We start from the raw sequence: 21818 nt of genomic DNA, 5'->3' as shown, positions 1-21818 counted from the left end.
CAATATAACTTGTGTTCGAGTTAGTACAGTAGTTATTTATGGGTCCATAAAATAATGATTCCTTGGTCCGCCAAAACACACACCACACTCACAGACACAGAAACAGCTAACACGGACTCTAGGACAACCCACAGCAGAAAGAAACCATCATGTCATCCAAGTACCTTCACCTTAGCCCCTCCGTCAAAATTATAGTAGAATTATTATTAGCGTCTTAATGGAATAACAACAAGAATTTTTTTCTTTTTAACCGAAATCTAGGGCAAAATAAAAAGAATAAGCTCATCCTTCCCATGCCTTCATTTTTCGTTTTATTTTCTCTTCCTCGCGTAAGAGATTGTCGAAAAGCATTTACCAACCATTTCGAAGGGTTTGGAGAACACTTGTACATATGTTCCAGTTTCATACCATGTACCATACCTGTTGTTAGCAATTCCGTGCATCCTATATACAAATATAAAAAAAGATAAAAACATCTCTTTGAATACATGTTAAAATAAAGGTATTTATAACTTAGACTATGCATTTATATCCTCTTTATAATAAGAACGCTGAAGGATTCTTCAAATGCCATCCATAACGTGTTTAATAAGTCTAATGGATTTGTGGGTCCTACAGAGCTGCTGCTGTAAAGTCTCGGACTGAAGAAGGTGGTGACTTGCATGTGTCTGAAAATGATATTATGTTAACCTCCTCACGATGACGAGAGAATTCTTATATGATATGACGCTATGCTGGACCGCCGTCCTCCTACTTAGGAAAAGTTTTATATAAAAGCTGGTGTACGTGGTTTCTTGATGTGCCAGAGAATAAGATTTGTTCATGTCTCCCAATTGGTTGACATGTTATTTTTGTAATTGCTTAATATGATCATGTCCTTAGATTTAGTTTCCGTGTAATATTTAATTTGTCCAGAGTATAATTATTTCAGTGAGTTGTTCCATGTGCAGTTGCTGAAATGTTTGAGGCCTCCAAGTAGAGCCTGTTTGAAGTCCTTTGTTGCCAAGCCTTGATGAGGAACGCACATTTCCATTTGAATCGTCACCACGACGGTTGTCATTACTGCCATTGCCATCAAAACTGTTATGCACACCATCACATCTTACTTACATCACCCACCAGCAGTAACATCATCAGCATCATTGTAATCACCATTGTGGAAATTTGAGATTTAAGGATGACCATGAAGTGGTGATGTAAAAACAGTCACCAAACAAGAAAATTTAACAAAACTCCAACTGACGAATCAAAGTGCCAACCAAACTGTCCGAATGGAAGATTACAGAAGCAAACTAGTATGATGAAAATGATGATAATGAACATACTGTAACTGTCAGTTTAATCATAGCTGTTTCTTTTCCTACATAACTGTCATTACCATCATCATTAACTATGTTCTCGTTACACGTTATCATCTTTGTCACTGCCATTTGGTTGAATATTAAAACACTAAAACTGAATTACTTTTATATATCTTCTTTATTTTATTTTTGTTACCATAATATAATTGGAAAGATCATTATAAAGGCGAGGCCAATAACCTAGAATCTAAGATCAGAACACTCATTACCTTCCTCTCTTTAAATGAATACGTAAATAGACATCGTTTTACTCATATATTTTGAGATAATCATCAAGGTATTTCTACAGAAGCAGTCCGCACGGACTGCAAGGAACGTAACCGCGGATACGACATCCACTAGGGATTGGGGGCCGTCCAATGTATTTCGCCGTGTTTAGTACTGGCCCCTGGGCAGTGTTGCCACGCCTTGGCTTTTTTATTTTATTTTTTTATTTTTTTTACTAAATCTTGGCTTTTTAAGCTTCTTGGCGTCTTGGTTTTTTGTGAGAAATTTACTTAAATCTTGGCTTTTTTGATGGTATGAGAATCAAAATTATTAATTTTAATATATAAATGGCTTAATTATAAGTAATATGGACAAAATTGTGTAATTTCGCCTTGATTGCCAGAACTTTCTAATAGAGCTTTGTGTGCAAATAAGGAAAATGTTTCCTTTTGAAGATAATAGTGTACTAGCTCTTCTTAAATTTCTTGATCCTAGGCTTTCCCTATCACCGCAAAAAAGGGTAAAGTCGATTATTAAACTTGCATCTCACTTCCCACAATTATTCAAAGACGAAGACCTTGATGATTTACATGATCAGTGGCAAAGTCCTCTGCATGCAGGCTCTTCCTCAGAGAAATTAGCCCAGTCACCATGTACATTTTGGGCAGAGCTGGGTAATATTAAGGATGGTACCAACAAATGTAAATTTGATATTCTTTCTAATTTTATGTGAAATCTTTTAGCTCTCCCTCACTCGTCGGCTGCAGCAGAAAGAATTTTTTCCCAAGTAAACCTAGTTTAAGTTAAGAACAAACAGGTTATTAACGGACACAGTAGCCAATTAATAGACTGCTTATAAAACAAGCAATTGCTCGACAGGAGGTCTCTTGTTATAACTGGAAACCTTCTAGTTTTCTCCTAAATGAGCTGAAAACAGATAAATGTTATTAAAGATACCAGGAAAGATCCAAGAAATGATCTGAAATTAACTTAAATCCAGCAGAAGAGGAATTCGATGATACGAGTGATATAGCAAAACCTGTTCAAGTCTTTCTTCTTTAGATTATTTAACACCACGGGTAAGTAGAATTGGTTTTTGGTATATATTTCTATTGGTATGATAATGTGATTTTGGCACTACGGTAACTTTTAAATCTTGGCTTTTTATGAAATATCAGAGTGGCAACACTGCCCAGGGATGTTTAATTACAGTCGGCCGAATAAATATTACTTAAAATTCTTGTTCAGTAGGTAAAACTGCATAAAAAAAAACCGCAACTGCCATAGTCTAGGCCGCCGCGGATAAGTACCCGAGATCTACCATCATGAAATTTATTTTGATTTTAACTTAATGTTAATCCTTCTGGTACCCCCAAAACTGTAGGAAATTATTCACCGTTGAAGTTGGAACGTCGCCATTACGTAACAAGTTGCAGTTCCTTGTCAGCAAGTTGTGCATTTATCGGAATTTTCTTCCTTGAGTGTGTTACAAATATCGCCTAAGAAACCGGAACATATACACACTTAATATGCTCCCAAGACGGTAAGATATATAAAAGAGTAGACTTTACTACAAACAAACAAACAGGTGCCTAATATTAGTAGATAAAACTGAAGTCTTTTAGGCTAACTGAGACTAGAAGTTTCGAGCAACACGTCATGATGATTCTCCAACAAGCTTAAGTAAATCAAAATTTAGGCCTAGGCTAGAGTTCAACCATATATAGTTTATTGTCTGAATTGACATATACTACTATCCTAGGCTTAAGGGGCGATTTAAAGCAAACTAGGCCTACTGTTCATCAACATTGATGATCTAAACTTCTGAGGATCAGAAGTAGGCCTATTTGGTCTATGCTTGGGGTAGATTGGCTCTATCACTAGTACCTATTGTCCTCTGGAATCGGATAATGATATTGGAATGTTCATCTGGAATCGGGTAATGATATTGACATGTTCAGTATAGTTACAAGACATTAGCCTCGGTATAGTTATTGCTTCGTAATGGAAAGTTCCAAGTTTTATCCAGCATTAGTCTATTAACCTACATAGTATTTAACATTTTTAATTTCTCACTCATTTTCCAAATGTATTTTACTTACAAATTTCAAACCATTAGCTACCTACCTAGCTATTGTTATTAGAAACTATTTTTTGTTAAGTGTTTCCATGCCTCGCAACCTAGGCTAAATGTGAGTTAGGCCTATAGGAAGACCTAGTAGATCTAGGGTATTTATCGGCGGCGGCGGCCTAGACTATGGCAGTTGCGGTTTTTCTCTGCAGTTTTACCTACTGAACAAGAATTTTAAGTAATATTTATTCGGATGACTGTAATTGACCCCTAAGGGGCCAGTATTGAACACGGCGAAATACATTGGACGCCCCAATCCCTAGTGGATGTCGTATCCGCGGTTACGTTCCTTGCAGTCCGTGCGGACTGCTTCTACCTATAGAAATACCGAAGACCCAAATGAGAAACTGGCTTTTATGGGGAAGAACCAAAAACAGTGAAATGGGCAGTACTTCAGCAGCAGTGGTTCAAGATAAGTAAGTATAGCTAGCTAGGAAAATAAATGGTTCATGGCCATAGTAAATAGGAGGTAGCTATCAATCACAAAATATCTTACAGGCGAAAGGACAGAGGTGACACAAAACCATTTAGGTACAGGGATGCATTTTGAACCTCAACTAGGTCTAACATCGGATACTGGGTTTTTACCTGCTTTGAGGGACTTAGGTAGTTCCCTGAACCCCCTAACCTAACCTTACCTAGAGTGCCTTAAATCTTGAAAGCGAAATACCCACTGTTAAGAGATTCAAGTCAGCCTAACCATGCTTTCAATCTAAACTATACTCTGTTTTTTTCCATCTGTCCATCCGTCTGTGGTGTTTTTGTATGGTAACACTGTGTCCCGGGCTTTAGATAGTTACTCTATGTGTAAGTTTTAGGTAAATAAAAGGATATCAGGGTGTACATTTGCAACTGAAAAGTGTTTTAATAATTTACTGTATGCGAATTACACCGTTAATATTCGAAATGGGATATTATTATAATCGTTTAATGTAAGCTGAACGTAACCCTAAAGCCCGGGACGCAGTGTTACCATACAAAAACACCACAGGCGGATGGACAGATAAAAAAAACAGAGTATAGTAAGGGGCAATCCTTACCCACTGTCCTCTCCTTAGCATACCACAAGGAATATTCCCAACCTTAAGGTTATGTGGTCCCTTATGTCAGAGTACCAATAATTCAGTTGAGTTAGCAGGGGTGTTTATCAGTGTAAGGGATTACGAACACCTCCAGATGAGTGGAGTTTACTGTTTAATGTTCTAATACTAATCTTAATTTAATTAGTGCCCTCACCACTGCCATTATATTACTTACATGTAAGAAAAGCATAGTATTTGAATTAAATACATTCAATGTTGAAAACTGGAAGGAATTGGATAACATGGGAACTTTATCAGAAGTTGAAATGTTATGTTGCTTTAAAAGTAACTACTACTGTATGTTTAACAAAACAGAAAACAAAAAGATAGGACAAGAACTCATATACTGTATTAGTGCATATTTTGGAAAGACGGGAATGTCTAGTGTTATGAAATTATATCGTTCATGATCATAGATGAGCTGTAAAATCTGGAGGAGCATATGAGGTGATGATTTTTCAGGTCACTCATTCTCTTCCTCTGGAAATGGATACTGGTAGCCTAATGGCATACTCAGTAAGCATACAACATTAAATATTAGGTAGATTTAAGTAATAACTCTGTGTTGGGTATTTCTCTGGAAATTACAGTTACCCATTAGTATTGGGGTTGCGTATTAAGAATTTACCTTTATTTTTTGGGATTGACTGTAATTAACCCCCAGGCGCTAGTACTAAACAGCAAAATACATTGGATGCCCCATTCCCAAGTGGCTTTCGAATTCGTGGGCCTGTTCCTTGCAGTCCATGTGGAGTTATTTCCTAGTATTACCAAATATTAATACTGAAAAATTAGTTTTCTCCAGCATAATGCCAAAAATATATATAAATCAAATCCAATCCAAACAAACCTACCCTTACCACTTTTAAGTTGCTACCATCTGCTTTTGCTGTACCCACTAGGAGCTCAGCAGTATTGACCCTTCAGCAGTAGTTGGCCTAACATGAGAGATGTCCTGCAACATCAATCCTGGCTACTGTTCTTGCCGAGGAGAGCAACATAAGGGCAAGGCGCAAGAGCTCCTTGTTGTGCTTGTCCTCTTCCATTGCATCTTTTCCTTTTTTTTTTTTTTTTTTTTTTTTTTTTTTTTTTTTGTTTTTTTTTTTTTCATGGGAAGGAGAAAAAGTTCTAAGAAGACCTCTCTCAAGAAGTCCTGTAGCACTTCAAGTCAGCACTGTATCCCAGCTAAAGGAAGCAATATTGTTCATCCACCTTTAGTGTTACATCTAATGTTTGTCACCTATTTTTTACCAGAAGCACGTATTAGAATCTACTGACCCCTACGTTGTATGCGGACACACTCCAGACTATGTTCATGTAAATGGGTTTGCGCATGACAGCTCCCTATTATATGGTGCTGACAGGTACCTGGATGATCTGTTGGGTTACTATTAGATTGTAGAGAAACAAGAGTAAAGTACAATAGTATAAGAAATATAATACAAGACATTTAAGCCTCTGGGTGCAGTATTCAGTAAGGAATCATAGAACAAACAATCATAGTATGTGAGATAGTTTGATTAGCATTCAGTACCAAGCATCAGAACAACATCTGCAATATTGTATGAGGCAATTCTTAGAAATGAACATGTTCACAATACAGTTTACCTGCCCTGAGGTGCATCATAAGATCTCTTGTGCAGAGGAGTAACTATAAGAACTCTTGTGTTCATATGTGACACATACATGACAAATTCCCCTGGATTTTCTTTTCTACTAAGGTGCCTCATGAGCAGGAGAGCATTATCAGAGAACATCTTGTCATGTTCAAACCCCTGTCTCAGTTATTACAGTTCCTTCATCAGTTGTGGGTGGAATCAAGGATGCTACAGGAGACATCTGAAGAATAGATGTACTGCTAGAGAGCAAGCAGCCATATACTATTGATATATGAGCCAAACTGGTGTAGGGTGCTTTCAGTCTCTTGCATACTTTCAAGGATTCAGCCTTCCTTTGGGCATGCACATAACTAGGAAGCTGGCAGTTCAGGGTGGTAGCCTAGTTGGAACAACACCATTAATGTGAAGAAAGACAAATTTGAAACAGTCTTAAGAACAACCTCTAATTTAAGGAAGAGTATATTTCACGGATAGTTTGTCGACATGTTTTCTCTACTCTGATCAATTTAGCTGTGGTCACAGAAAGTTGCATCAAAAGTTTCATCTCCTGAATCTTATTCATATGTGTTGCGTATCTGTATCTTATTAAGTGATGTGTACATTTAGATAGTTGTTTAATTGTGTATTGCTGTTCTTCAGTTTTAGAGTTTTAGCAATACTATTAGTACTGTTTTTGTAATTATTTCAAAACCTTTGGTATAGTTTTATTGTCTATATTTTATGTAAACTAAGTTTCTTTTTAACCAGTTTCCTTGAATTGGTTGTTTATTATTTTAATTGCAGTTTATTTTGAGCTTTTGACATAACACCAGTCACATAACATTCAGACAGTAACTCCCACCCAGTAAAGTTCATCACATATTTGAAACACAATGGTATGCATTCTTGTTGGAAGAAAATGCTTTTCCAAGCTCCAAGCAGATTGCATATTTTCTGGATATAAAAGCTTAACCGGGTATAGTCTTATATCATTGGTCTACCTTTATCCATCCATGTATCATTCCTGTAGCCAAAGGAAAATGTAGTGTGTCGTGTTAACAAGCTTCTGCAACCAATTGAGCCTAACTGGAAAAACTCCTTTAAAGAAAAAAACTTGAGGTTTTTTATATGTAGGAAAAGTATAATGCTATTTGCTTTCAAGTACTAATTGTGATTTATTTATAGTAGTCCTATTTATAGTACATGCCCTACAATACCAGGCATAGGGATAAAAGATACAAAGTATGTACTATATATATAGTATGTAGCAAAAAATATTGCACGTAGTGATCTTGATCAATTCATGTGTACACAAAAATCACAGAGGATCAGTGATTGTGCAAAGTTAAATGTTGAGTAAATTATTATTGTAACACACACAATCTCACTTTCCTATCACACAAGTCTTAATGACAGGATAAACGGAGTTTAAACCGACACAAGTTACGTGTCCAGAAGTGAGTAGTTAACTGATGCTTTCCATCATTCCAACTGAACTATGGACCAATTTCTGATTTCTGGCTCTGCCTCTTCTTCTTCTGGATTCCTTATAAGACCACCATAATTCTTCATAATTGGGTAATCTTTAACGCCTACCACTTCTGGCGACGACATCTAACAAATCAGGGCGTATGCTGTGAGCAGTCGTAAGCTAGTTCCACCCACTTGTTATTCATTGCTCCCGGGTCAAAGTTTACGTCTAACAGTTTGCATCATCGATTTTTGTTATGTCCCACTCAGTCCCTTTTCTGTGTTTTACAAGTGTCGTATCGCAAACATCCTGGTTTGCGTTTCTCTTCTACTTCTCTTTCGCCTTCATCTACTCAAAACTCTACTATTAGAGTTTCCTAGCTAATATATTTCCTATATAACTAATCTTACCAGACTTCTGCTCAACATGTACACTTGACAGGTATGATTTGCTGGATAAGATGCAGTTACCTCCCCCACCACCTGCTTGGCTACCAGACGAATTGCGTAGGCTTGAAGAGGCTCCACAAAGTTCATATAATAGTGTTTGGAATGAAATTAGAGATTACTCTAATGCTGCGCCATCTTTTCCAGTAGAGAGTGGTAAGTTAATTACATAATCTCATACCTCAAAGTGTCAATTAATGTCATTGCAGTGAATTACAATTATGGTAATTGTGTCCTTACACTCCAAGAGTTATTTATTTATTTTTTTTTTAGAGCAACAGCATCCACATTTTCATCAGGTGCTTTATTTTCACACTACTTACAATCAGAAGTCTTTCATTTCTTTAGTTTGCAAACTGTCAAATGGTTTTCCTGCCAGAATTCTCAGTACCAGTGTTATTAAGTAAAGCTTATGAAACTACATATGAATGTTCACAGGAAAAGCAATAACAATGAAAGCTCCATGAAGCATTTCCTGATGCATTGATGCAGTGATTTGTATCAGGCTAACCATATCTTTGTTCAAATAGATATTATTTTACGCCCACAGCTAGCCGTCAGACATGCCCATGGTATGAAATGCCTTGCAGCATCTTCTGCAGAAGTAAATCGGAAGAACCGGTTACAAACAACTTGATGGCAAAAGTTAAAGACATGCAAAATACAGGAGCAGATCCTGTAAGTACAGTGTTTCACATTATTTATTTGTTTGTTATCAACTGTTGAGCAATTTGTTACCAGCATTTCAAATACCTCATGAGCATTCTACAAGTATGTATTTGTGTACATGAGCTTAGATTGTAGAATTTTGTAACATTTTTTAGAATTGAGTAGCGCTAGGAAATTTAAGTTTGCTGCACACATTTGAGTATATTCCATGAGTGTCCATTGATTCTGTATGTCCTGATACTCTACTTAACTATTGTACTACTTTGGTTATTTAAGTTTTCGGTAACAGAAGATGCTAGAGGAAAGATCAGAAAATTCTTGGAAATTGACAATTGGTAGTTCGCATTATGCTGTGGAAATCGAAAGTAGAAATAGCTTTTTTAATGAGGCAACTACAATGGAAATAACAATGCCAAACAAAGATTTTATTACTGCGTTTAAATGGGAATCTTTAGAGGGCTTGGCTTTTGACGGAGGACTTATTTTATTGTATTACATATTTATTATTTTCATCAGACCACTGAGCTGATTTTTTTAACTCACACTGCTGGCCTGAAGGATCTGTCTTTTTTAGTGATAGAGTTTAGAAATTCATTAAATTACAGTGCTTTAAAATTTTTATAATTAGGGTAATTGAAAAATATAAAGATTCCAACAAAATTTCATAACTTTATTTACTTCTAAAACTTTTCATTCATTGTCGACAATAGTTTGGACATTCTCATCAAACTGTGTAACTGCTAGTGTTACTCGGTAATATATGTAGAGGGTTGGATCAAGTCACTATTCATCAAACATCTTATACTACAAGCCAAATGTCCTGGTGTGTCATTCCATCTGGTGACTTCCAGATTCCAACATTGGGCTCAACCAGTTCTTACATGCTAATGTGTTCGTTATTCCTTACATGGCATTTAGTGATTTTAATGCTTTTCAGAGATAATATATACAGGCAGTCCCCAGGTTACGACGGGTTCGACTTACGACGTTCCGAGGTTAAGGCGCTTTTCAATTATATTCATCAGAAATTATTTCCAGGGTTACGACGCCTCCAATGCTGATCTGGCAGAAGAAATATGACGCCAAAAATGCAAAATAATCAATATTTGAAGGTTCTTTTGATGAAAAATGCAATAAGAATGCAGTTTACATAGTTTTGAATGCTTCCAAAGCATTCAAACTAAGGTTTTCTTAGGATTTTTTATGATGTTCCAGCTTACGATGATTTTCGGGTTACAACGCGTCTCAAGAACGGAACCCCTGTCATAACCCGGGGACTGCCTGTAATCACTAAGGGGGATATCTATATATGATCCTGTCATAGTAGTTTATCTCCGGCTGCTTAATCAGCTTCTTCATTTCTCTTACTTTGGCAGGAATGCAACAGATTTCTACATTTATTCCATCTTTATGTAATTTTGTGAAATGAAGATTTAAGGTTTTCTGCATGAGTAAACATTCTAGAGTATAATGTTGAACGGTTTATGTACGTAGCTCCTGTAGAGTCATTAAAAATTACACAATCTTGTAATAATATACTATCTAATTTTTTTCATCGTTAATGTAGCTAATTTTGTTGTAAATGAAACCAGCTTCTTTATTTTCAGTCAGTAATGGTAAAAGTGGAGGCTTCAAAATTTTGTGGATTCTGCAAAAACAATGGGGCCAGGGAGAAATTATACATGAGCCACTGCCTCAGGTAAGAACATTTTGAACATTTTAGCAGATAGACAATTGTTTCAGTATATAGTTGCAAGGTCCAATAGGCTGTCATGGATTGAACAGTGCAATGATATCCTAGTTTTTTGTTTACTATACTAGTATACTACATAGGTAACAATATTGCAGTGAAATATTTAATAGCCTCACATTACCTTATCAAGAGTAATGTTTTTGGAAAAGGAAGCAGTGTAAAGAAAGATCATTTAGGTAGTTCAGGCAGACAAATGTTCATACAGTTGACCCCTGGGATTTGCAGGAGACAGGGACACAACTCCCCTTGAAGAGCTAAAATCCACAAATCTATAAATGCTTATCACTGCCTATTTTAATAGTTTCATCATAAAAAATGTTTTAGTCATGAAAATATAAAAATAAAATAATTAGTGAATATTTCTCTATGAAAAATTCGGGGAATAATGTTGATATATGCTCTACAGAAAAATCCATGAATTGGTGGAGTCACGAATAGTGAACCGCCAATAGGCGGGGTCAAGTATATATGAATGTAGTACATGATTGTAAATTGTCAAATATCTATATAATGTACTGTGATCTGTAACAATAAGATTCTTCATATAAAGCATGCTTTAGAAGTTATGCTGGCTTAGTCTTAAAGTAAAAAAGAAGGGTCAGACCATCTAAGAAGTAACAAAGCCAGATAAGTAAGAAAGACCTTATAGAAATAATCTTCATGTACGTGTATTTTTTTTTTTAGATATATTACTGCTAACAGTCATTCAACATAGTAGTTATGAGCCTAAACTAAGATGTACTTCAAACTTAACACACAACAATAGCCAGTAAACCATGAAAAAAGGAAATAGATGAGTACCAAGACTTGGTAGGATTTCAGGCAGAAAAAGTGTTGGATAGAAGAGAATGGAGAGAATTCTTTTCACATCTAAACCTATAAATGGAAAGGCTGGCATAAAAACAATTGTTATAAATGATGCTTCATATGCACTATTAGTAACTTTGGTCAGTTTAAGGTAAATTTGGAAAATGCTTTATTTTCAAAGTTGTGAGGTTTATTTTTACTCAGGTCAATGTAAAGATGAAAATCTAATGCCCATCACTATATGCTCTTACTAAATAACAGTGGTATTTTACAACTACACATAGCTAGGCAAAACTGAAACTATGGGAAGCATTTTAAAGTAATTTTTTTAATAGCATGCAGTTGGCACAAGGGTAAAATGGAACATTTGAGCATACAGCCATACCTGCGAGCATACAGCCATACCAGGCAGTTTGTCAAATTAATGGATACCATAATAACGGACTTGTACTCTAATAATTTTAGTTTGTGTTGCAGGGACTCAAGTGGTAGGTTGGCATGTGACGTCTTGCGAAATTATGTTTGTCCGATATGTGGTGCAACTGGAGATGATGCCCACACAGTTAACTATTGTCCACAGAAGAATCAAAACAAAAACGCAGTCCCTTTGGCAATAAAATTGAGAAAGACTAAAAGAAATGCTACTACTTTTAGGAGTACTTCTTCTAGGTGAGAGTTCATAAATGTTATTTTGTCCCTTTTTTAATTGTAAGGAGATTTTATTAAAGATTTGTACAATACTTCTGAATACTATTCCATTTCTGAAGATGCCCATAAAAGTTGGGATGCATGATAATGAAATAATTTGAGAAAATGAGTAATCATTAGTTGTACAGAAGTCATAACATCAGTGAATTGTTGATTTTTGAGTTGGTAATGAACTCAATATTAATTTCAAATACATACTACTAATTTCAAACTGTATGTATTTTATACTGTGAAGGCCAGAAGACTTAAGAGTACTACATGTGTAATTCTATGTTGATTTTTTTTTATCAAGGAAATCTTTCATGAATGATGTATTAATTCACAAATTAGTAAATAAGAGTAGTATTTTGAGAGACTTGCTCAACATTTCATAATGTACTATAATAGATTCACACCAAGTGTGCATCTGATGGCTAAGCCAGTCCCTTATGACGCTCCTGATTGGCTGTTGATAAGCCAATCGCAGGGCTGGGAACTCTCTCTCTCTTGAGAGTTCACATAACAGTATGTATGTTCCACCTCTCCTGAGGGATACATCTTTCAAAAGTATCCCTTAGGAGAGGTGGAACATACATCTTGCCTGTGTGAACTCTCGAGAGAGACTGAGGGTTTCCACCCCTTTGATTGGCTTATCAGCAGCCAATCAGGAGCGTCGTAAGGGACTGGCCTAGACATCAGATGCACGGTTGTTGTGAATCTACTATAGTATATGTATTATGTGGCCTTACAATGAAGTGTACAGAATCAAACTGAAATTTTGTCAATTGAATTTAGTAAGATTCAGTTTTGTTTTTGTAATTTTTTGTGTAACCCTGTTTTGGTTTACCATGTTACTGTAATCAAAAAGTAATTGACTGCATATGCATACTGTATATTAGATATACGTATGGTACAGTATGTGTACTGTTGTGTATATATATATGTGTATTTGAGTATTATTATTATATTATTATTAATATTAATAAATAGTAAATGGTAGTGTTTTATGTACGTAAATGTGCAAAATTAGCTAGAAGCCTACATGTTTTCCTTGTAAATTACCCTATGTAAATGTATCTGCAGTTAACATACAAGAGAGCAAATTTATATTTTGAGTTTTGACCGCGACTGTTTCAAAAGCTCAAAACTGTGTTTTATAAGTTAAGTGAAGACATAATTGCTAGAAAATATTAACTGAAATGAAATGGAAAATTATAATAATAAATAACATTGTAGTAATCACTGATTTCAAGGAACAAATACTATATACAGTATTGTAGTTTTCATCAATAATCTTTAAAATGTTTAATGATGTCAGTTTTTTTTTAAAGTGAAAATTCTGTCTCAGCTGTACTGATAGAAGTTGTTAAGATTTTTTATTATCTAAAAAATTATTTTGAAAGCTCCACAAATGAACTAACTAATTAACCTCCAAAGGACTTGAATGTATGCTTGGCCTACAGAAAATCCCTTTGTTTTGTTTGTGAGATTATTGCATCTGGAACTGCAGGGGAATATGGGTAGAATATGTGAGCATATTTAAACTGTACCAGGACCAAAATAATTGCCGTTTTGTTGTGTTAGTGCGAAGCATTAGCTATTTCAAAGCTCCCTTAAAACATGTTTATTTTCCTATCTTGTAAATTTTTTTCCTTATGTCCTTTATTGAAGTAAAGTTTTATTTTGCTATATTTATGTTTTGATGAAGTGGATTAAATCACAGAATTTTTCTACTTAATAGATTGTAATTTTGACATAAATTTTGTAATGATATACATAGTACAATGCATAGTACAAAATATTTCTTGTAGCATTAAAGTTTATACAAATAAGGAGAAAGTTGCTTGAGGAATCCATGAAATAAGACTTTGTCTTGTATTGTTTCACAAATGGAGTTTTTTTTTTATCATAGTATGCTTATGACTAGTAAATACATTGTCAGCTGCCTTGTATCATAGAAAGCCCGGGGTTGACATGGAGAGTGTTTTTTGTTAAAGTGGAATAGAATAACTTAATGTTTTGTTACCTTAGAAGCATTCCATTTCCAGAGGATTTATTGTGTCTGTCATTCTGTTATTTTGAAGTGTTATAACCAAACCACGGTGTGTCTTACTTTTTATTTAAAATCCTGTGGCACAGGATCTAGCTCCAGAAGAAGACTGGTCTCTCTTAAAGTATGGAAGATTAAATGAGTGGAAAACAGAAGCGATAAGAAAAATCCATATCTGGCCTCTGGACTAAAAGGTCACTGAGTGTAACCATTCTTAAATGAGAGGTAAAAATTATTGCAGTTTAGAGTTAGAATTTTGATGGCAATAGCAGACCAGGGGAGTAGAGGAAATTTAATTAGATAGAAAGCTTGTATCTAAGACTAACTTAATACTGTGAATGATATTAATGCTGTCAATAGTACACTGAGAAAGGAATATTGTAGGAATTTTTCCCATATGGTGTTTTGTTTACAAAAGACGTTTTTCAAATGTTTTGACAAAGATTGTAAATGTGGTCTAATTGGAGCACTTTTATATGTTTTTGTGGTTGTGATAAACGTTTAAGAGGAATTTACTTAACCAGAATCCATTTATTTATTTAGATAGTGATGATACATCCAGGAAGCAATTTGGTTTGAGCTTTGAAGTGTACATGGATATATTGTAGCTTTTTTTCCTCTCGTGTCTTCCCATAATGTGAAAAGTCAACACCAGCATCATGAGCTTTTCTACTTCAGATTGTGGTTTTTTATAAAGTAAGGTGTTTAATAAGTTTTCTCCACTTTCTTCTGTATAGAGTACTGCATGTATGAATTCCCATCTTATCTAGGTCTTTGTCTGTGCCATTTTCTCTAGTTTTTGGCTCTTTTTGCAAGTCCTTGCCTGTTACTTACTATTCTGACCAAGGGCTTCTCATCCTTTCCCACACATGTCCAAACCATCTGTCCTTGAGATCCCAGTCTGTTTTGTTGTCCATGAATCTTTGTATTCTCTACTCAAACCATTTCAAAATCTCTGCTGGTGCACTTGTCTCTACAGCAAAGAGTTGCAAGAGCTTATACACATGACAGACTTTTACTCCAGTTACTGTAAAGAATCCTTTATGTATGTGTAGTAGTTTAGCTTTGTTTCCACATCCTCCAGCTGTTACTTCTGTTTTTTTCTTTCTCACTGACCTCTGAAGGCCTGTCCTTCCCCAACAGCAGAATAGTATGTTCAGGACCAATTTCACGACTACCTATTGTTTTCCCTTCTTTCTATTCAGCTTCAACTTATTTTTGCCTTTTTGATTACCAGATTTTTCTCCAGCACTCTTCAGTTTTTCAAATATTTGTATGGTCTCAACTGTTTCTGCTGTAACTGAGTATGCATGTAACAGGTTCCAGTAGCCTCCTCTTTCTGCATTCCATTTTAGCATCGTCTGTTATGCAAGTAACATTTCTTAAGTGTCTCCCTTTGTGTTCTCTTTGTACCATCCTTTATCATACATGTAACTGTTCCTAGTGACTTTCTATTCTTCACTCTTCGTAGCATCCCTAAGTACTGTGATAAATTACAAAGTACTCAGAACTGATCTCAGTTGGTTGAAAAAATTGTTTACATATCCTTTGATAAACCTGCCATAATGTGAAAAGTATCAGTAAAAATTAAAGGTGGATGTTGAGTTTTGCATGGTGTTTCCTTTGTAATTATAATACTGCATTGGTATTGTATTATCACTTTAGTTCTTAGAACAAACCCTTTTTGCCAGTATTAAGAATGTTCATGATTTTTATATTGTTTATTGTTAATGATGTAATAATTTTTTTCCTGTCTAGTGTCAGTCTAGTTTTGGAGACTTCTGACCATGGATGTGGTCTGCAGCCTCATGTGGCAAGTATACTTAGTAATGTCAAAATTAATGTACTGGGATGCTGTTTTCTTCTTATTACTCTATCACTGTGTTTTAAATTTTGATGAATGTGGTATTTGTGTAGAGCTGTACCCTGCTCACATAGGTATAAGAAATAAAACAATCAAGTTTGCTCTATCATGTCTAAATCGAGAATAGACACTCCAATATGACAACACTGATCTTCAGTTTAATTAATAAATGGAAATATTGTTGAATGAAGAAACTGTTGAAGATTGTTATGTACTAATTGGTACCGCTCTTGACTAAATTTTATTCTTAATAGAATGTAGTTCAGTATAAATAGTGAAATTTTTTTTCTTTATTGAAATGCCATAATTTGATTTATCAGTAAGTGACAAATGGTTGACAGAATCCCCCCAAAGAAGTTTTGGCAGTCTCATATGGTTTCAGTTTATCCATTTATAAAGACAAAACATTTTTTTTAAACCAAACTCTTGGCCAACCCAGTTAGAGGATCTTAATCTGATTAAACTCTTTTAAAACTCACTCACTCAGGAGTGAGCAGATTTTTTTCCCATCATTTTATTTGCAAGTTGAATATCCTGGAATTTTTTTTTTTAATTTTTGTCTTCAGTTAAAAAGTATATATAATATTTATGTATATGTGCATTGAGGGTACAGAGAACCTGCATTTTCATAATGGTACTATATGTATCGTGGTATAATTTATACCAGGTAATGCTTTGACTGCTCCTTATTTGCAAGTTGAATATCCTGGAATTTTTTTTTTTTAAGTTCTTCAGTTAAAAAGTATATATATATTTATGTATATGTGCATTGAGGTACAGAGAACCTGCATTTTCATAATGGTACTATATGTATCGTGGTATAATTTATACCAGGTAATGCTTTGACTGCTCCACATGATTGCACAGTGATTGCAAGGGTTTTCTATAATGTTTAATTTACTTTTATGACTGCTGTTTTTGATCAGTGCATTGTTTCAGAAGTTCAGTATACTTAAATATAATTCAGTAAGAGAAATTGCTTTAATTTTTATGCTTACCCTACTGAAGCCTTTTGAGTTCATAAATACAATATAGGTGTGCATTTATAGCTGTGCTCTCCATAAGTAATCCTCTTATTGTCATTTTGTGCTTTTCCAGGTGTGTTTGTCGGTGGCTTTGTGTTAACTTTCCACTCCTTCCAAACAATTGTTAAATAGTTTTTTTTTTCCATTATGCCTTTCAAACATTTTTACCCTTAGTTTCCCCTCTCAGCACTGGTGACCTTATGGGTCATTGCACTTGTTCTTTGGCCTAAATTTTGTATTCCATTTCATTAATTTGTCTGAGTTTTAACATAGGTTATATATGTTGCAAGGAAGCTTTTGTTTCCAAGATGAGCATTTGGAGTTATGTCTGCTTATGGCCAGGTAGGCAAACTAGTTCATACCAAAGTTCAAGGCACCATTTTTTTTTTTTTTTTTTTTTACACTGTATTTGAAAAGTAACAGAATAACTTATAGTAACTTAAAGTTACGACTATGAAAATTAGGGAAAAGGGGGTTTGAGCAGAAAATGGGGTAGCCTAATTAATGTCAGTTTGTCTAATAAAGTTCAGGGTACATGAAGGAACAAGAGCTTAAAAAACATGGGCCAGCTTGATCTTTTGGATAAAAGTCACATGACTTTATCCAAGTTAATGAGTCAATATTGCCTTGGCAAAAGGAACATTTTTAATAAATGACAGTGTTTATGAACAAATATCAAACTATGGAAAACTTAAACCTACCAAGGAGTTGTGATATCCATTGTCAATAATTGTAATACTAATCATACCAAGAAGAGCTTGATATGGATATGAGCTACTCTCTACCAGTAAATATGAAAGCAAAAAAGTTTGAAAAACATAACTTCTCATTGAAGTGTAGTAACATTAAAAAATTATCAGTAATTTCAATTTATATTTCCTTTGAGTAGGGCACCCATTTAACCTGTAAATGTTTGATAGATAACCTACATTACATTATCTCTGTTTAGAACATTTGCATGACATCATAATTGAGAATATTTTCTGTCGACCTAACTGCAAAAGTCAAAGAATGATAAGTGTCAAAAACAAATAAAATAAAGGAAATGCCTTTAGCATCGAGTAAAAAACATTTTTAATGCAGTTTATTAGGTAAAATGTAAATTTTACTATCATAACCCTTTGGTTAGCACTTGAGCATTTAAGTATGTAAAATGGTTAGGTAATGTACTCGATCGCCAGACTCCACTGTACGGTTTACTAACATGAGTATAGTGCCTCAGCGGCATAGTTGGTATGGTATTGTGTTCCACCTCGGTGGTCGCGGGTTCGATTCTCGGCCATTCCATTGAGTGAGAGATGTGTATTTCCAAGGTCTATTCTTTAGACCTTATGTATTTCTGGTGATAGAAGTTCACTCTCGACATGGTTCGGAAGTCACGTAAAGCCGTTGGTCCTGTTGCTGAATAACCACTGGTTCCATGCAACGTAAAAGCACCATACAAACAAACAAACTAACATGAGTATCATAAGTCTACTGTATTATTGTCATCAATGTTACTTAACGCTCCCATACCCATAGGTTTTGAGCCACAAACTTGCTCGGCAGCTTAAAGAAAATAATAAAAGTAAAGAAGTTGTTAACCATTTATTATCCTAACCGTCTTCCCATATACCATTAACGCAGGACCATAGGCTCTGTACCGGACCCTCCGCCAGGTAAGGAGAGATAACGTGATCCTTAGTCCTTACCTCAGTTGATTTTCACCCGTAGCACTGTTAACAAGTGACGTGGTACTGGTTCTCATATGGTCGGCAACGGTGTCTGGTGATACCCTGGAAAATTGGTATGTCCTGTATGTTGTTTTGGGTTCTTGTTTTGTATAATAAGCTTGTAGCTTATTAATCAAATGGGAGAGGACCATAGGAAAAAGAAACCTCTTGTTAAGAGATGTTAGGTAAGGTCAGACCAAGCTTAGCCAGTGGTGTTCCTGGTCAACACCTTAGAGCAGCCTTGTTATTTTTAGTTTGTTCGTACATATTTGTGCTGTAAATTATAGTTTTATCGATATTTTAAGTTATTTCAAACATGCATAGACTAAGGCAGTGGTATACGTCACAGATTATTGGCCTTTTAAATTTTCAGAGGGCAAGTCAAGCCATTAGAGTAGAGGAACAATACCCTATTCCCAAAGGAAATTCTGATAGACGATGTGTTGCAGTTGCAAATGAGCGATAGGTATGCAAATATAAAGTAAAGACAGTATCATGAGCAGTGAACATAAAGTTATGCAGTTGGGCTCTTAGGCTAAGGGTGCAGAAGGGCCACTGTCAGTTGGTTTTGAAATGTGAACCATTCTAGGAGCATTTTGAAGCTATATGCAAAACAACATTGAGGAAATTTGAGCAATAAACAGAAATTAAGAATAGGTATTGTTGCATGGTAGTATACATATTAATTTTAAAGGTTTCTCAGTAGCCACTGTATTGCCAACCTAAGGCAGATAAAAATTAAGCTCGAAATGGCAACAGCTCAGGTCTGCATAATGGCACGAATAGCACAGCAACAGACAAGACACTCTGGCACCGGAAATTTTCACGAAATTTGCCTTAGTTCCTTCCCTGACCTAGCACATTTAGCAGTCATACAATTTTTTTATTATAGCTAGTTCGAGGCTAGAACAACTCTTCCCCCCCCCCCCCCCGGGTGGGTTTGAGAACCCTTAATGCATTGCCTTATTAAAGCATCCTTCTGCTTGGTACCTAACAATTGTCCCGGTCTCAAAGAAGGACATCTTGCTTATATCAAGTTTAACTTTTTTTTGCAATATGAGAAATAGTGTCACATTTGGAGGTGTGAACGTTCATCACTTATTTCTTGTGTGTTTTTCTTTAATTAATACTACGTTGTCGGGAGAATATTGTTTTGGGGAATTTTTGGTAGAGGAGTTAGCCTATCACATCTTCCTCGCCGCCAAACACCTCCCTAGATGGAAGTTGCATCTTTTGTCCAGTTTTGTAATATAAACAAGTTGCAGGGCATTGCTTTCATTAGCGGTATTTGATAAGTTCGTATATTTTGTCATGATATTTTAAGAATCAAATACTGAGCGATGTAACACTAACATACTTCCTCAATATACACCACTTTAAATGTCAGGCAGGAGGCAGTTTGAGGTGAGATTACGAATGTATATTGAATGTCAGGTACAGAACTGTTCTTTTCTTGCTGAGAAGCTGTTTGTCATTAGTTAGTGGAAACTTTTATGATAAAAGATAACATTTGATATACTAATCATCCTAACCGGATGGTCAGGCGGTAGGAAGAGCAGTTAGGTGCTTATTATATTTTGGGTGTTAATTGTTTATTCAGATTAGTGAATTTAATTTTAATACCCTATTTTCTTTACAGAAATGAGAGATGGCCCCACAGTTTTGTTCAGCACTGTTACAGTGGCGTTCTTGTTGTAGCGAACTTATTGGCATCTACTTAAACAGGGCGATTTCATACATGTCGACTGGGTAATTATGATTAAAACAGCTGATTGCAACGCCATTCACTCTTAACTATCAAGTAGAAAAGTTTTTAAAACTTGAAGACTCAATGGTGGCTTCCGTAAGTTAAAAATAATTTATATATACATTTTTATTCATCCTTCATAAATAAGAGTTGCAGGTTATAGCCGAGGCTGAATAATAAATACGAATAAAGGACAGGGTGTAAAACATTTTGGAATAGGCGAAAGTGACGTCCAGAACTAGCGCAATTACAACAAAGTAATGCGCACGTTTTAAACCCAGCTTTGTTCATTTGCAAGAAAGGTATCTCCGATTTGTTTTTCTTCTAGCGACTATTGGCAATGAAACTGTTGGTAGTTGTCAATCAGCCGAGATTTTGAGAATGTAAACAAGATCAAATGCAAATGGCGTACGATGGTAATGGTTACATTCCGTAATACAGTAACTATGATAATTATGTATGCAAAATGTTGTAATTGGTTGCAGCAAGTAAAACAACCATTATTTAAATCTTCATTATTGAGAACAGAATTGTACTGTTTACAACCATTGCAAATTATTACTCCAGAATATACTTTTCGGGTTTTAGAAATACGGGTAAGAGATCGTAAACCTGTTTAGATATTTTGCTGTGTTTACTTTAATAGGAATATGTGAATATTAGTAAATCATTGTTATAAGCGTTTTAGGGGGCGCAGCATAGACTTGAACGTAAGAGGGTAATGTAAGATGACTTTGGGAGTTTTGTTTTGCGATGATATGGTGGTTTAGTGTTGTATATTTGTTTGAGGTGATATTAAATTTTCAAAATGGTAACTTGAGGTATGTTTCTATTTGATCTATTAAATCTGGCAGTAAACTGTTAAAATAGGCAGTTATAGGCGTTTCAATATAAGGAGGGGTCTAAATATATTTCATAGCAAAAGGACGCATTCACGCTTTTATCCATTATTTTGCTCAGCTCCTACCTTGAAAGGAGTTATTTGATTTGTAGAGTGCAGCGTGTTAAGATGACTGATATTGTGGTGGGATCACAAGCTTAAAAAAACAAGTGGTTTTAAGTTTGGGATCACAAACTTAAAAAAACAAGTGGTTTTAAGTTTAAGTTTTCCTTAATTGAAACTCAAAAATATTTTCTATCTACATTTATGAGATTTGGGTGGTCTTTTAAGGGGAAGTCATAGTTATACCTTAAGTTTATGCATATTC

The 21818-nt window shown here is 35.2% G+C and overlaps 1 protein-coding gene across 6 annotated transcripts in view; it reads left to right on the top strand.

The window, feature by feature from the left end:
- Nucleotides 1-2209: 2209 nt before the first annotated feature.
- LOC135208844 (uncharacterized) overlaps nucleotides 2210-21818 on the top strand; it is a 22090-nt gene continuing 2481 nt past the window's right edge. The window contains exons 1-6 of one of the 6 annotated variants that reach the window (XM_064241419.1): nucleotides 2210-2647; nucleotides 8292-8452; nucleotides 8847-8974; nucleotides 10573-10664; nucleotides 12003-12194; nucleotides 20503-21812. In XM_064241419.1, the coding sequence (XP_064097489.1) occupies nucleotides 8311-8452; nucleotides 8847-8974; nucleotides 10573-10664; nucleotides 12003-12194; nucleotides 20503-20584 (636 nt within the window). In that variant the 5' untranslated portion in view covers nucleotides 2210-2647; nucleotides 8292-8310 and the 3' untranslated portion in view covers nucleotides 20585-21812. Of the gene's footprint in view, nucleotides 2648-2828; nucleotides 3112-3167; nucleotides 3508-3585; nucleotides 4116-8291; nucleotides 8453-8846; nucleotides 8975-10572; nucleotides 10665-12002; nucleotides 12195-14351; nucleotides 16694-20502; nucleotides 21813-21818 lie in introns of those variants that run through there. The other 5 variants (XM_064241416.1, XM_064241415.1, XM_064241414.1 and 2 more) reach the window with 5 other exon arrangements.

The sequence above is a fragment of the Macrobrachium nipponense genome, chromosome 35 (genome assembly GCF_015104395.2).
Source record: "Macrobrachium nipponense isolate FS-2020 chromosome 35, ASM1510439v2, whole genome shotgun sequence".
NCBI lineage: Eukaryota > Metazoa > Arthropoda > Malacostraca > Decapoda > Palaemonidae > Macrobrachium > Macrobrachium nipponense.
This window is presented reverse-complemented; position numbering and strand designations above follow the sequence as displayed.